The sequence below is a fragment of the Blastocystis hominis genome (assembly GCF_000151665.1).
Source record: "Blastocystis hominis, Singapore isolate B (sub-type 7) whole genome shotgun sequence assembly, scaffold_32".
Taxonomy (NCBI): domain Eukaryota; class Bigyra; order Opalinata; family Blastocystidae; genus Blastocystis; species Blastocystis hominis.
The window spans coordinates 14,288-28,884 of NW_013171841.1; the positions used below are offsets into that span (position 1 = coordinate 14,288).

General features: G+C 19.5%; 9 protein-coding genes; 3 read left to right on the forward strand and 6 right to left on the reverse strand.

Moving 5' to 3' along the window:
- Positions 1–66: 66 nt before the first annotated feature.
- GSBLH_T00003625001 (uncharacterized protein) lies at positions 67–426 on the reverse strand (the record flags this gene model as incomplete). The annotated part of the gene is made up of 1 exon (XM_013042410.1): positions 67–426. The coding sequence occupies one exon, from the start codon at positions 424–426 to the stop codon at positions 67–69; it is 360 nt and encodes a 119-aa protein (XP_012897864.1).
- Positions 427–857: 431 nt separating this feature from the next.
- On the reverse strand, positions 858–1,298 carry GSBLH_T00003626001 (uncharacterized protein; the record flags this gene model as incomplete). Its single annotated transcript, XM_013042411.1, has 1 exon — positions 858–1,298. One exon carries the CDS (start codon positions 1,296–1,298, stop codon positions 858–860), a length of 441 nt encoding a protein of 146 aa, XP_012897865.1.
- A 798-nt stretch (positions 1,299–2,096) lies between these two features.
- Positions 2,097–2,360, reverse strand: GSBLH_T00003628001 (uncharacterized protein; the record flags this gene model as incomplete). The annotated part of the gene is made up of 1 exon (XM_013042412.1): positions 2,097–2,360. One exon carries the CDS (start codon positions 2,358–2,360, stop codon positions 2,097–2,099), a length of 264 nt encoding a protein of 87 aa, XP_012897866.1.
- A 32-nt stretch (positions 2,361–2,392) lies between these two features.
- GSBLH_T00003629001 (uncharacterized protein) lies at positions 2,393–3,379 on the reverse strand (the record flags this gene model as incomplete). Its single annotated transcript, XM_013042413.1, has 1 exon — positions 2,393–3,379. The coding sequence occupies one exon, from the start codon at positions 3,377–3,379 to the stop codon at positions 2,393–2,395; it is 987 nt and encodes a 328-aa protein (XP_012897867.1).
- Positions 3,380–3,391: 12 nt separating this feature from the next.
- Positions 3,392–5,515, reverse strand: GSBLH_T00003630001 (uncharacterized protein; the record flags this gene model as incomplete). Its single annotated transcript, XM_013042414.1, has 1 exon — positions 3,392–5,515. One exon carries the CDS (start codon positions 5,513–5,515, stop codon positions 3,392–3,394), a length of 2,124 nt encoding a protein of 707 aa, XP_012897868.1.
- A 397-nt stretch (positions 5,516–5,912) lies between these two features.
- On the forward strand, positions 5,913–7,397 carry GSBLH_T00003631001 (uncharacterized protein; the record flags this gene model as incomplete). The annotated part of the gene is made up of 1 exon (XM_013042415.1): positions 5,913–7,397. The coding sequence occupies one exon, from the start codon at positions 5,913–5,915 to the stop codon at positions 7,395–7,397; it is 1,485 nt and encodes a 494-aa protein (XP_012897869.1).
- Positions 7,398–7,730: 333 nt separating this feature from the next.
- Positions 7,731–8,321, forward strand: GSBLH_T00003632001 (uncharacterized protein; the record flags this gene model as incomplete). The annotated part of the gene is made up of 1 exon (XM_013042416.1): positions 7,731–8,321. The coding sequence occupies one exon, from the start codon at positions 7,731–7,733 to the stop codon at positions 8,319–8,321; it is 591 nt and encodes a 196-aa protein (XP_012897870.1).
- Positions 8,322–9,264: 943 nt separating this feature from the next.
- On the forward strand, positions 9,265–11,259 carry GSBLH_T00003634001 (uncharacterized protein; the record flags this gene model as incomplete). Its single annotated transcript, XM_013042417.1, has 1 exon — positions 9,265–11,259. One exon carries the CDS (start codon positions 9,265–9,267, stop codon positions 11,257–11,259), a length of 1,995 nt encoding a protein of 664 aa, XP_012897871.1.
- Positions 11,260–11,842: 583 nt separating this feature from the next.
- On the reverse strand, positions 11,843–13,919 carry GSBLH_T00003635001 (uncharacterized protein; the record flags this gene model as incomplete). XM_013042418.1 has 1 exon in its annotated part: positions 11,843–13,919. The coding sequence occupies exon 1, from the start codon at positions 12,236–12,238 to the stop codon at positions 11,843–11,845; it is 396 nt and encodes a 131-aa protein (XP_012897872.1). The 5' UTR covers positions 12,239–13,919.
- Positions 13,920–14,597: the final 678 nt, after the last annotated feature.

Here is a 14,597-nt window from a genome sequence, read left to right on the forward strand (position 1 = left end):
TTCGAACCTATGTTTTATAGATTATGATTCTACTGTTATACCACTTAACTATCTCACTTTTATTATTTATTCCCATTCAAGGGCACCTTTTTTATATTCATAAACAAAACCTAAGGTTAAAATAATTAAAAAAACAACCATAGCAAAATAACCTACAAAAGAAATTGCAGATAATGAAACTGCCCAAGGATATAAAAAAGAAATTTCTAAATCAAACATTAAAAATAAAATAGCAACTAAATAAAAATGAATTTCAAAAGTATTACGAGCATCTTCGAATGGAGTAAAACCACATTCATAAGCAGACAATTTGTTAGAATCGTTAGCACGTATACCAAAAATATAGGAAATTAAGAATGCAATATAAGAAACTACAATTGCACAAATAAAATAAACTAATAAAGCATATAAATCATTAAAAAACATTTTGAATTTATATATCTAAAAACGGAATAAGCAGGATTCGAACCCACATCTGCTAGAGTGACAACCTAGTATTTTAACCATTAAAACTATTACTCCAAATATATTTTATATATATAGGTTTAATAGGACTCGAACCTATAACTTCACAGTTATGAGCAGCACATTCTAACCAATTGAATTATAAACCTAATTTTTATGTTTATTACAAGACTTGAACTTGTACTCCAAAGGAAATAGATTTTAAGTCTATCGTGTCTACCATTTCCACCAAATAAACAAATATATTATAAATATAAAAATCTAAATTAATTATGATTCTCAATTTTATTGATATTTTTAATTATTTTTATAATTTTAAACAATTCGATTTTTTTTTCAAAGAGCGAGTTATATATTATATTTAATAGATTTAATATTTATAATATAACTCTCTAAATAGGACTCGAACCTATAACAACATGATTAACAGTCATGTGTTCTAACCCTTGAACTATTAGAGATTTTTTTCTTTTTGTACCAAATTTAGAACGAGAGTTTTTTTGAGTTGATACACCACTACAATCATAAACTCCACGTATTATTTTATAATGTACACCTGGTAAATCTTTACGTTTACCTCCTTGAACTAATACAAAAGAATGTTCTTGTAAATTATGTCCAATACCAGGTATATAACTTGTAATTACATATTGATTTCTAAGTTTTACTTTAGCTACTTTTCTACGAGCTGAATTTGGTTTTTTAGGATTTTTTATAAAAACACTTAAACATATACCTTTTTTTTGTGGATTTTTGCATAATGCTGACATTTTATTCAAATTATTTTTATTATTTTTTAATCTATAATTTAAAACTTGATTTAAAGTAGCCATTTTTTATATTAAGTTTATTTTTAATTTTCAAAATCAAGAGAAAAGGGACTCGAACCCTTAAATTTGGTTTTGGAGACCAACATTTTACCTTTAAATTATACTCTTAGTTTATTTTATTGCCATTTATAATTTATATTATTTTTTAATTTTAAAAAATTAATGTTTTGTAATTTATAAGAATTATAAGTATTACTAGTTTTAAATAATGACATTAAAATTTCTTGACTTAAATTATAACTTAAACTATTTAATTTATTTTTTTTAGATTTTAAAGTTGATTGTTTTAAAATAGTTAAAATTGCTTTAACTTTTTTTTTTAAAGGTAAAAATAAAATATGTTGTTTTAATTTTCTAAAAAAAATAATTTTTTCAATATAAAATAAAGGTTCAATGATTTCAAAAATACTTTTAATAATTTTAATATTATTTTTATTATTTTTATGTAAAAAATACATAACATTATCAAAAATACTGAATGAATTATATTTTTTACCATCAATCAAAAATTGATTAATAAATTTATTATGTATTTTTTTAAAATTCATACTATATGTATATTTAGGATTATTTATTTTTCTCATATTTTATATATTTTTATTAATTGAACATCTCTTGCAAGAATCGAACTTGCTCCAATACCGTGAAAGGGTAATGTCCTAACCAGTAGACTAAAAAGATTTATAATGTCTCGAAATGGAATTGAACCACTACATAAGGTTTTTCAGACCTTCACTCTAACCATTTGAGTTATCGAAACTTAATAAAATATTATTTATATATTTAAATAATATTTTACTTTTAGTACATATATAATAAATTAAAGTTATCAATTAAAATATTACCTCTAACTCTATAAGAAACTAATAATAAAGATAAACCTATAGAAGTTTCAGCAGCTGCAATTGTTAAAATAAATATAGTAAAAATTTGACCTATAATATCATCTAAATATATAGAGAATACAATAAACATAATATTTACAGATAATAACATTAATTCAATTGCAATCAAAATAATTAAAATACTTTTTTTATTAAAAATTAAACCAAAAAAACTAATCATAAAAATAATGACAGAAATTAAAAGATATTTAATTAAAAACATAATGTATTAGGTAAACAATTAAATGTAATTAAAAGGCCAGCTATAAATATAAACCAACCAAAGCATAAAGGCAATAAAGATTTCCAACCAATTCTCATTAATTGATCATAACGGAATCTAACATAAGCACCACGAACTATTACATAGAAAGAAATAAAAACACAAATTTTTAAACTTAACCATATAACACCTGGAATAAAAGTTAAATTAAATAAAGGTAACCAACCACCACAGAATAAAATACTAATAACAGTACTCATTACGATAATATTACCATATTCACCTATAAAGAATAAAGCAAAACCCATAGCAGAATATTCAGTATTAAAACCAGAAACTAATTCACCTTCTGCTTCAGGTAAATCAAAAGGATGTCTGTTACATTCAGCTAATAATGCAATTAAAAAAATAATAAATAATGGGAATAATGGAATACAGAACCAAATATATTTTTGAGCTAATATTATTTTAGTAAAATTTAAAGAACCTGTACATAAAAATATTATTGCAAAAATAGTACCAATAGATAATTCATAAGATATCATTTGCGCAGCAGAACGCATAGAACCCATAAAAGGATATTTAGTATTACTTGCCCAACCAGAAATAATAATACCATAAATAGCTACAGAAGAAATAGCATAAAAATATAAAACACCTACATTAAAATCAGTATAAGTTATACCTTTTGATAATGGTAAAATTGCCCAATACATCATAGTACCTACAAAAGTAATAACTGGAGCTAATATAAATAAAAAAGTATTAACATTAGTAGGTAAAATAATTTCTTTTAACATTAATTTTAAACCATCAGCTAAAGGTTGTAAAAAACCAGAAACACCAACTACATTTGGACCTTTTCTACGTTGAATACTACCTAAAATTTCACGTTCAACTAATGTCATATAAGCAACACCTATAAGAACAGGTAAGATTATAAATAAATATTCAATAATTAAAATTAAAGTTTTCATTTATAAAAATAATTAATAATTAAATCTTTTAACTAATGTTTTATTACAATTAGACATAACTTGTGAAGACATACTAATATTATCATTTTTATAAAAATTATATAAAGTAGAATTTATTGTATAATTTTTTAAAATATTATTTTTAATTTTAATATTATTAAATAAATTTAAATTATCTTTAATACTGTATTCATCTCTTAATAATGCAGGATTTAATTTATAAATAACTTGATCACTAATAATATTTTTAAATTTTGAGCAATAAGAATTAAATAATGCTCCAAAAATACCATAAATAATCATAATATTATCTTTAACATCAATATTATCATCATAAACTACTTCTTTAATTTTTAAAATATCACCTTCAATATTAACAAAAGAACCAATTTCTTGAAGATATGGTTTAGAAGGTAAAATAACTTTTGCATAACTTATAGCATTTTTAGATGCATGATGACCTTGATAAATTATATATTTATTACCTAAATTAATATTTTTAAATAAATTATCAAAAGTATTATCTGCATTTAATAAATATAAAGTATTTAATTTATTTAAATTTGTTTCTTTATATTTAGTTTGAATATTTAAAAATAATTTATTATATAAATCAATATTAGGATAAATATAATTAAAATTATTTTTAGAAATAGATGGAATATTTTGAATTAAAATTCTTTTAACATTTTCAAAGAAATTATATAAAGATTCATTTTTAAATAAACTAATATTTATTAAAAATAAAGGATTATGTTTTTTACATAAAACTTTACAGAAAGGACTATTACCTTCAATGAATTTTATAATAGATTTTAAAGTATAACCATAAAAATAAGTAGGATACATTAAATTTTGTCTAGCACCAAAACTAACAATAGGTAATGCAGTAGCTAAATATTGTTTTCTTAATCTTAAATTTAAAACAGGTAATTCAGATTTTAAATTAGAACCAAAAATTAAACAAGCATCAGCATTACTAACAGATGTAACTTTAGAATTAAAAATATAATTAGAATTTAAATCATTATTAATATATAATGTATCTTGTACACTATATTTGTTAGAATTACCAATAATATCCATAAATTTAGAAGCAGTAAAAATAGTTTCATTATTTAATAATTCACCAAAATAACAACCAAAATTAGTTAAATCAATTAATTTATTAGCTAAATCATTTTTTAATCTAAAGAATATTTCAGTCCAACTTACTTCAACTAAAGAACGATCAATATTTTGATATAATGGTTTTAATAATCTTTGTTTATATAAACCATCAAAAACATAACGGATTTTATCAGAAATCCAATTAACATTTAAATCATAATTAATTCTAGGAGTTACTTTAGAAATTACAGCACCATTATAATGTAATGTAATAAAAGAACCTAAACTATCTAAAGCATCAAAAGAATTAAATTTAGTTAAATTCCAAGGTCTTGCTGTAAATGCATTAGGTTTTGAAGTTAAAGCACCTACAGGACATAAATCTATAACATTACCAGAAACTTCACAATCAGAAAAATTAGTTTCAACATATGAACTAATTTCAGATTGAATACCTCTACCTATGACACCTACAAGAGTACTACCAATAACTTCACTAAAGAAACGAGTACATCTTGTACAATTGATACAACGATTCATTACAGTTTTTACAATAGCACCTCTTTCTTTATTTAAAATAGCTTTTTTAAAAGAGAAAGTATGACGAGATCTATCAGTACCATAATTATAACTATAATCTTGTAAATCGCATTCACCACCTTGATCACAAGAAGGACAATCCATTGGGTGATTGATCAATAAAAATTCTAAAACATCTTGACGTAATCTTCTGACTCTAGAACTATTATAATCTACAGTATCATTAGGACGAACACTAGTTGCACATAAAGGAGATGGTTTTCTATCGGCACCTATGATACCTAAACAGAGTCTACAGTTACCAGAAACAGGTAATTGATTATGGTAACATAAATGGGGTATTCTTATATTAAGTGAAAGTAAAACTTCTATGTAAGTATAGTTGTTCAATTTATTGGAATCTAAAAAAGATTTATTTATTTTAATAAAATTAGCAGGGGAATCAATAGTATTATTAACAGAAATCATTGTTTTATTATTCATCATTGTATATGTATATATATGTATTTATAAGTTTTGTATTATAATAATATATTTAAATGTATATTTATTAAATTGAATCCAAGTCAAATATATAAATATGATAAACCTTATCTTTACTTTATTTATTTTATTTTTCTAACTTTACTTTATAGTTTCAGTTTATTTATTAAGTATTGAGTGCCTCCATATTTATATTATATAATAGTTATATATTTACAAACTCATTAATAATTAAAAATACAATAATCTAAAAATTATTATTCATTTAATTAAAGTTTATATAATACACTATTAATTTTGTACATAATATTCAAAATTCTTTTAATACAATAATATAAAGAAATAAAAAATATATTAAAATTTTTTATTTTCTTATATTATATAAACTAGACGCCGATAAATGTTAAACACTATATTCTCAATTGATTTATTATTCTTAATACCTGAATTATTTTTTATTTTCTCTATAATTGTTATATTAGTATATGGTATATTTATTTCTAACAAATATACTTTACTAAATAATAAAAAATATAACACTCCTATAATTACAAGTATTGTTAATAATTTAACAATTTTCTCATTTGTAATTTTAATTATATTATATTATTTAAATTTAAATAATTTTAGAATTTTATTTTTAGGTCAATATACAATTGCTTATTATACTCAAATTGGTAAAATTTTAATTTTATTTATTGCTATTTTATGTTCTTTAACTTTTAATAATTATTTAAAAAATAATCAAATAAATAATTATGAATATTTAACATTAATTCAAGTATCCATATTAAGTATTTGTTTATTATTAAATACTAATGATTTATTACATTATTATGTAGTTATTGAACTTCAAAGTTTATGTTTTTATGCTATCACTGCTTTAAAAAAAAATAATATATATTCTTCAGAAGCTGGTCTTAAATATTTTATTTTAGGTTCCGTAATTTCTGGTTTATTATTATTAGGTATAGCTTTATTATATGGTATGACAGGTTTAACTAATTTAAAAGAATTATCAATTTTCTTATTAACTACTAAATATAATAAATTAATTATTTTTAGTTTTGTATTAATATATGTAAGTTTATTATTCAAATTAACTGTTGTACCTTTTAATGTATGGGCTCCTGATGTATATGAAGGTACTCCAAGTATTATTACTTTATTCTTTAATTCTGTACCTAAATTTTCTTTATTAGTAATTTTAATTAAATTTTTAGATATTGTTTTCTATAATTTCATTGAAATTTGGCAAATACTTATGATTATAAATATAATTTTATCTTTAGTAGTTGCTACATTTAATGCTTTCAAACAATATAAAATTAAACGTTTTTTAATTTTTAGTTCTATGACACATATTGGTTATATATTATTAGGTATAACCACTGGTACTATTGAAGGTATTCAAAGTATTTTTGTTTATTTTATTATTTATGTAATCTCTATTTTAAATATTTGGAGTATTTATATATATTTTAATAATAAAATTAAATATCTTTCTGATTTATCATATATATATAAATATAACAAAACTTTAGGTATGAGTTTCATTATTACAATGTTCTCTATGGCAGGTGTTCCTCCAATGGCTGGTTTCTTAGCTAAATTCTATTCTTTCTTTGTTTGTATTGAAAATAATTTTTATTTATTAGCAACTATTGGTGTATTATTAAGTATTATTTGTACTTTTTATTATATCAGATTCTTAAAAATTATTTATTTTGAAAATACAAAAAAATATATAACTTTAAATATTAACTTAAGCAAAAATGTTGCTTTTGTTATTAGTTTAACTAGTATTTTATTAATTTACATATTTATAAATCCATCTTCCATTTTTATTCTTGCACATAAAGCTGCATTAAGTTTATGTATATAATAAAAGATAATATAACTATTAATATTTATTTACAAAGTTCTGATAAAATAACATTTACAAATTACCAAAATAAATTGAAATCTTTATTAAAAATTTATAATATAAAAAATTATAGTATAATAAATCTTCCAAAAAAAATTAAACGTTATACTATATTAAGATCTCCACATGTTTATAAAAAATCATTAGAAACATATGAAGAAATTATTTATACAACTAATTATAGATTTACTATAAAAAATAAAGCTACTTATTCTTCTATTTTTTATATTATTAAATTTTTAAAATATAATATTCCTTCAAATATAAATATAACTTTTAAATTGAAAAATAATGTCAAAACAAATTTATTACAATAATATCAAACTTTATATCAACTATAGTAAATCTATATTAAATATGTTACCTAATTATATACAAGCCTCTATATATTCAAACAGAGAACTTACTTTTATTATTGAAAAACAATATAATTTAACTGTTTTAAATTTTTTAAAAAAATATACTAATGGCCAATTTAAAACAATGTCTGATATGTGTGCAGTAGATTACCCATATAAAAAATATCGTTTTGAAATAATTTATACTTTATTAAGTTTAGTTTTTAATTCAAGAGTAAAAATTAAAACTTATTTAAATGAATTAGATGATATTGAATCTATTACATCATTATACTCTGGTGCTAATTGGTGGGAACGTGAAATTTATGATTTTTTTGGTATTTATTTTAAAAATAATAAAGATTTACGTCGTATTTTAACTGATTATGGTTTTAAAGGTCATCCTCTTAGAAAAGATTTCCCATTATTAGGTTATTATGAATTAGTATATGATGATTCTGAAAAATGTATTAAACGTACAGCTATTGAATATTCTCCTAAATTTAAATCTTATTATAATTATGATAATTTTTATTCATTTTAGATAATTAATGAAAGTTAGAATTGAAAATAAATATATTAATAATAATTTAAATTCAAAATATGTAAAAATTAATCAATTATATGTAAAAAAAAAAATAATAAACAATAAAATTTTACAAAAAGATGCTGAAGATTTAAAATCTAATTTTATTAAATTTGATGCACGTTTAAATGTTACTCCTTATATCAATAGATATCACAATAAATATTTTAAAAAAAGAAGTTCTGAATTATCACCAAAAAATTATAAGGATGGTAATAAAAAATTTAATCCAAACATTGAATTTAAAAAAGCTCCAATTTTATTTTATACAAAACATTCTAATTTTACATATAATAAATTAAAAAAACATCATTTAAAATTATATCCTTTAAATTTTCAAAAAAAAGATGAACTTAATACATATAAATTTATAAAATATAAAGAATCAATTAATACTAAAAATAATACTATAAAAATTTATATAAAAAAAACAAAAAATAACTTATTTGTTACTATATTTACAAATAAAAATATACATACAAAAACAATAACAACACTTGGTTTTAAAGGTAGATCTAAACAATCTCAATTTGCTTATAAAATGTTTGGAGAAACTATAATAGAATATTTACAAAATTTAAAACAAACTGATAAAAATTTAACAAAATTAAATATTTATTTTAGAAATCATTATAGCAGACGTTTAAAACCTATTATTAAAAATATAAATAAAGTTATAAAAATAAATAATATATTTAATATAACTCCTATACCTTTCAATGGTTGTAGAAAACGTAAAATATCAATTAAAAAAAAAAGAAAATCAATTGTAAAATTATTATCTTATTAATTTTTTAATTGAAGGTTTTTATAAAATGTATTTTATTATAAAAACCTTAAGGTTTTAATATAGCTAAGTTAATTGCAATTTTAAATTTAAAAAATAAACAAATAAAACAACATGTATTTACTCGTAATATTTATACCATTATTATCAACTATTGTTACTGGTTTTTTCGGAAATTTATTAACTAAAGAAGGTACCACTCGTATTGCTAGTGGTTTTATTTTATTAACTTGTATAATCAGTTACTTTATTTTTTATGAAGTATGTTTTTGTGACTGTCCTTGTTATATAACATTAAGTCCTTGGATTATTGCAGGTTCTTTTAAATTATATTGGGATTTTATATTTGATAGCTTAACTGCAACAATGTTAGTAGTTGTTTTAACTATTTCTACTGTTGTTCATATTTATTCTATAAGTTATATGTCTCATGATCCTCATATAAATCGTTTTATGTCTTATTTATCTTTATTCACTTTCTTTATGATTGTCTTAGTTACAGCTAACAATTATATTCAAATGTTCGTAGGTTGGGAAGGTGTCGGTTTATGTTCCTATTTATTAATTAATTTTTGGTATACTAGAATTCAAGCTAATAAAGCTGCTATTAAAGCTATGTTAGTAAATAGAGTAGGTGATATCAATATTATTTTTGCTATTGTAACTATTTTCTATGTTTTTAAATCTGTAGATTATTCTACTGTATTTGCTTTAGCTTATAATTTTGTAAACTCTACTATTAATATATTTAATTATGATATCAGTGTATTAAATTTAATTTGTATTTTCATTTTTATAGGTGCTGTTGGTAAATCTGCTCAAGTTGGTTTACATGTATGGTTACCTGATGCTATGGAAGGTCCTACACCTGTTTCTGCATTAATTCATGCTGCTACCATGGTTACTGCTGGTGTTTTTGTTATTTGTAGAAGCTCTTTTATTTTTGAATATGCTCCTACTGCTTTAACTATTGTTACAATTGTTGGTGCTATAACTGCTTTTTATTCTGCTTCTATAGGTTTAGTACAAAACGATTTAAAAAAAGTTATTGCATATTCTACTTGTAGCCAATTAGGTTATATGGTTTTTGCTTGTGGTATTTCTGGTTATAATGTAAGTATGTATCATTTAGCAAATCATGCTTTCTTTAAAGCATTATTATTCTTAAGTGCAGGTTCTGTTATACATTCTATGCATGATGAACAAGATATGCGTAAAATGGGTGGTTTATTAAAAATTTTACCATTTACTTATGCAATGTTCTTAATAGGTTCTTTTGCATTATTAGGTGTACCATTCTTATCTGGTTATTATTCTAAAGATTTAATCTTAGAATTATCTTTTGCAACTTATTCTATTTCTGGTCATTTTGCTTATATTTTAGGTACATTAGCTGCATTCTTTACTGCTTTCTATTCTGTAAGATTACTTATTTTAACTTTTATAACTAAAACAAATGCTTATAAACAAATAATAAACAAAGCTCATGATGCTCCATTATTATTAGGTTTACCATTATTTATTTTATCTATATTTAGTATATTTGTAGGTTATTTCACAAAAGATATGGCTGTAGGTTTAGGTTCTACTTTCTGGGGTAATGCTTTAAATATTACTTTTGAAAATAATAATTTAATCGAAGCTGAATTCTTACCTTTTGTAATTAAAATTTTACCAATTGTATCTGCAACTCTTGGTTTAATTTTAGCATGTTATATTTATACTTATTTAACTAAATATTTAAATAATTTAATAAATAATAATTTATTTAGAAATATTTATTTATTCTTAAATAAAAAATGGTTCCTTGATAAATTATATTCTGAAGTAATTTATCAAAAAATATTATTTATTAGTTATAATCCTTTATATGCTGTATTTGATAAAGGTATTTACAACATATTAGGTCCTAGAGTTTTAAATGATATCTTAGAAAAATTAAGTAAAAATACTGCAGAAATACAAACTGGTTTCTTCTATCATTATGCTTTAATTTTTTTAGTAAGTTTAACATTACTTATAATTTTAAGTAGTTTAGATTTCTTTAATTTATTAATTATATTATTTGTATTATTCTTTTTTGTTTTTAAAAATTATAATAAAAAATAATATAATTAATAAATTAGGGCAATATTTTTATATAGTTAATATATTGAATAATTTTATATAAAATATAATTTATATAAATTCAATAAAAATATATTATCAAAGATACTTGTACTATTTTTAAAATTAAAAATTAAAATCATATCAAAGCAAGGTAATACATTTTTAAAAAAAGGATTTATTAATACTTTTTCAAAATAATAATGATTACTTTTTACTAAACTTAAAATATAATTATTATTATTATCAAAAGATTTAATTTTTATATTATTTTGAATTTCAGGTTGATTTATAAAATTATTTATTAAAAAACCAAAAAATTTATACATTAATTCATGTTTTAATATTATTTTTAATCCTATTATTTTTTTACTACGTTTATTAGTTATAATAATAAAACCATTTTGAAAAGTTAAATGTTTAAATAAAAAAAAAATACAAAGAATATTAAATTTATTATTTAAATCTTTTTTAAATTTAATGTTTAATTTAATATCATTTAATTTACTATATTTATAACTATTAGAATGATTAATTTTCAAATATCTATTATGATTTATATTATGAATATATGTTGAAACCATTTTTATAAAATATTAATAGCGTTCATATTTAATTTAATTGAATAAATACGAAATTCTTTTAATACAAGACCTGTTACTGTGGAACCAATTACATTTATTTTATTACGATTTTTTTTATTTTTAAAATTAATATTATCAATTAATATACAACCATTGGTTTCAAATAATATTTTTTGACCATTAAATCTTGGTAAATTATAACGAGATTTTAAAATTAATGCATTATAGATTTGACCTTTTTTAATTGAAGTTTTTCTATGAAGTTTTAATTCTTTTACAGAAACTTTAACAATAGCATTTAATTTATTATTATTTTTATATTTTAAATTTTTGAAACATTTAACAATACTAGCACCACTATTATCATAAACTTTTAATTTACTACAATTTTGAATCATTTTCTATTATTTATTTATTTAAAAAATATTGTTTACTATTACTAATACTATTAAAAACAAAATATATTAACATAACATTAATATATAAAGAATTATTATTAATAATTAAATAATAAAACATATTATTTACAATATTTCTGCTTAAAAAATCAGTAAAACAAATAACTGGAACATTAAAGTGAGCTAATTTCATTAAAAAATACATATTAGCTTTATAATCAAAACTAATAACTAAATCTGGAAATTTTTTTAAAGATTTTACTAAATTATCTTGTGGATTATTTTCAGATTCTAATAAAAAATTTACTTTTAATTTTTTGCAATTAATTTGTAATAAATTATTTAATACTTTATTACTTGTGTGTAAAACTAAAATATTACCATTTTTTGAAGATATTTTAGCAATTAAAGATAAAATTTTTTTTAAATTTTTAATTAATGTATTTATATTTAATATTAAATAATTATATTTATAACCTATAAATAAAAATTCAGATATAAAATCAGAATTTGTTTTATTTTTTAAATATAAACATAAGATAAAAAAATATTTATTTCTTAAAATACTTAAATGAGAATTGTTTAAAATTTGATTATTATTGAGCATTTTTGCTATTATTTTTTTTTTTTAAAGTTATAAATTCATCACTATAAAAAATACCAGTACCTTTATAATAATTTGTTTTTTTATATAATTTTAAACGTGCTGCAATTTTAGTCAAAATAATTTTATTATTACTATATAAACAAAGAGTAGTTGGATTTTTAATCATCATATAAACATCAGGATCAATATAATATTGAATATAATGGCTATAGCCAACTCTAATTTTTAAAATATTATTTTCTATAATAAATTTATAGCCAACACCTTTTAAAATTATAGTTAAATTATAATTATAAACTAAATAATAAATACCATAATATAAAGTTGCTAAATAAATATTATAATAATTTAATAATTTTTTATTACTTTTTTCAAAATTATATAAATAAAATTTATTAATGTAATATAAATTTAAATTATTATAAATATTTTTGTATTTTAATAAATTTAAATATAAATTATTATCTTTTATAAACATATTAAAAAAATTAGTATTAAATTTTATAATACCATTTTTATTAATAATAATTACATATTTATTAGTTAAAATTATACGTATATTTTTAAATTTATTTAATTGAAGTTTGTACATTTTTTATCGATTTTTTATAACTTTTAATAATAAAAGACCACCTTTATTTAAACGAATTGCATCATCAATAGTTACTATAGCAGTTTTATTATGATCAATAGATAATATATAATCATTAAACATATCCATAGATCTTAATTTAATTAAATCATTTTTACTATAATAAATATATTTACTAGGTTTAGTTATACAAATAATTTTAGTAAAATAATTTACATAAGTATATAAATATATTTTACATTCGGTAAAAGAATTATTAATAATAAAAGATTCAATTACATTTAAATTTTGTAAAATTTTTAAAACATTTAAACTTAAATTATTGAATCTTTTAATAATAACTTTAGATTTTTTATGCATTATAGCATTATTTATAGAATTTATAATATAAATTAAAGTGAGCATTTAATAATTTTACCAACTAGATTTTTTAATATTAGGAATTTGATGATAAATCATTAATTTTTTAAAATCAGTTCTAGATATACCATATTTTGTAAAAATAGCTCTAGTACGACCTGATAAAAAACTAATATCTTTATGATATACTTTATAATTATATCTATTTTTTAAAATATCTTGATATTGTACTAAAATTAAATATATCAATTTTTTTTCAATCATAATATTTTTTACATTAAATAAATTATGTATTATTAATAATTTTAAATAATTTCTTGAATAATTTTGACAAATTCTTTTATCTCTATTTCTTTTGTTTTTATTTACAAATAAAAAATTCATATTATTACTAATTTATACTTACTATATTAAAATTTAAACTTACTTTAATATAATGGAAATAACAGGAATCGAACCTGTTTCTTATGAATGCAAATCATATATTTTACCATTTAAATTATACCTCCAAAAGATTAGAAATGGAATCGAACCAATTTAAAGAAATTTGCAGTTTCTCACATTAACCATTTATGTTATCTAATCCAAATATATCTAATTGGACTTGAACCAATGACTTTACGCTTATCAGGCGTATACTCTAACCAACTGAGTTATAGATATGATATTAGGGTAAATAATAGGAATCGAACCTAAACAAGTCAAAACCACAATTTGATACTAAAACCATTTAGTTTTTATTCACCTGTTGATTAATATTTTATATATTAATTAATTGTTTTTATTTATAAAAACGTTTA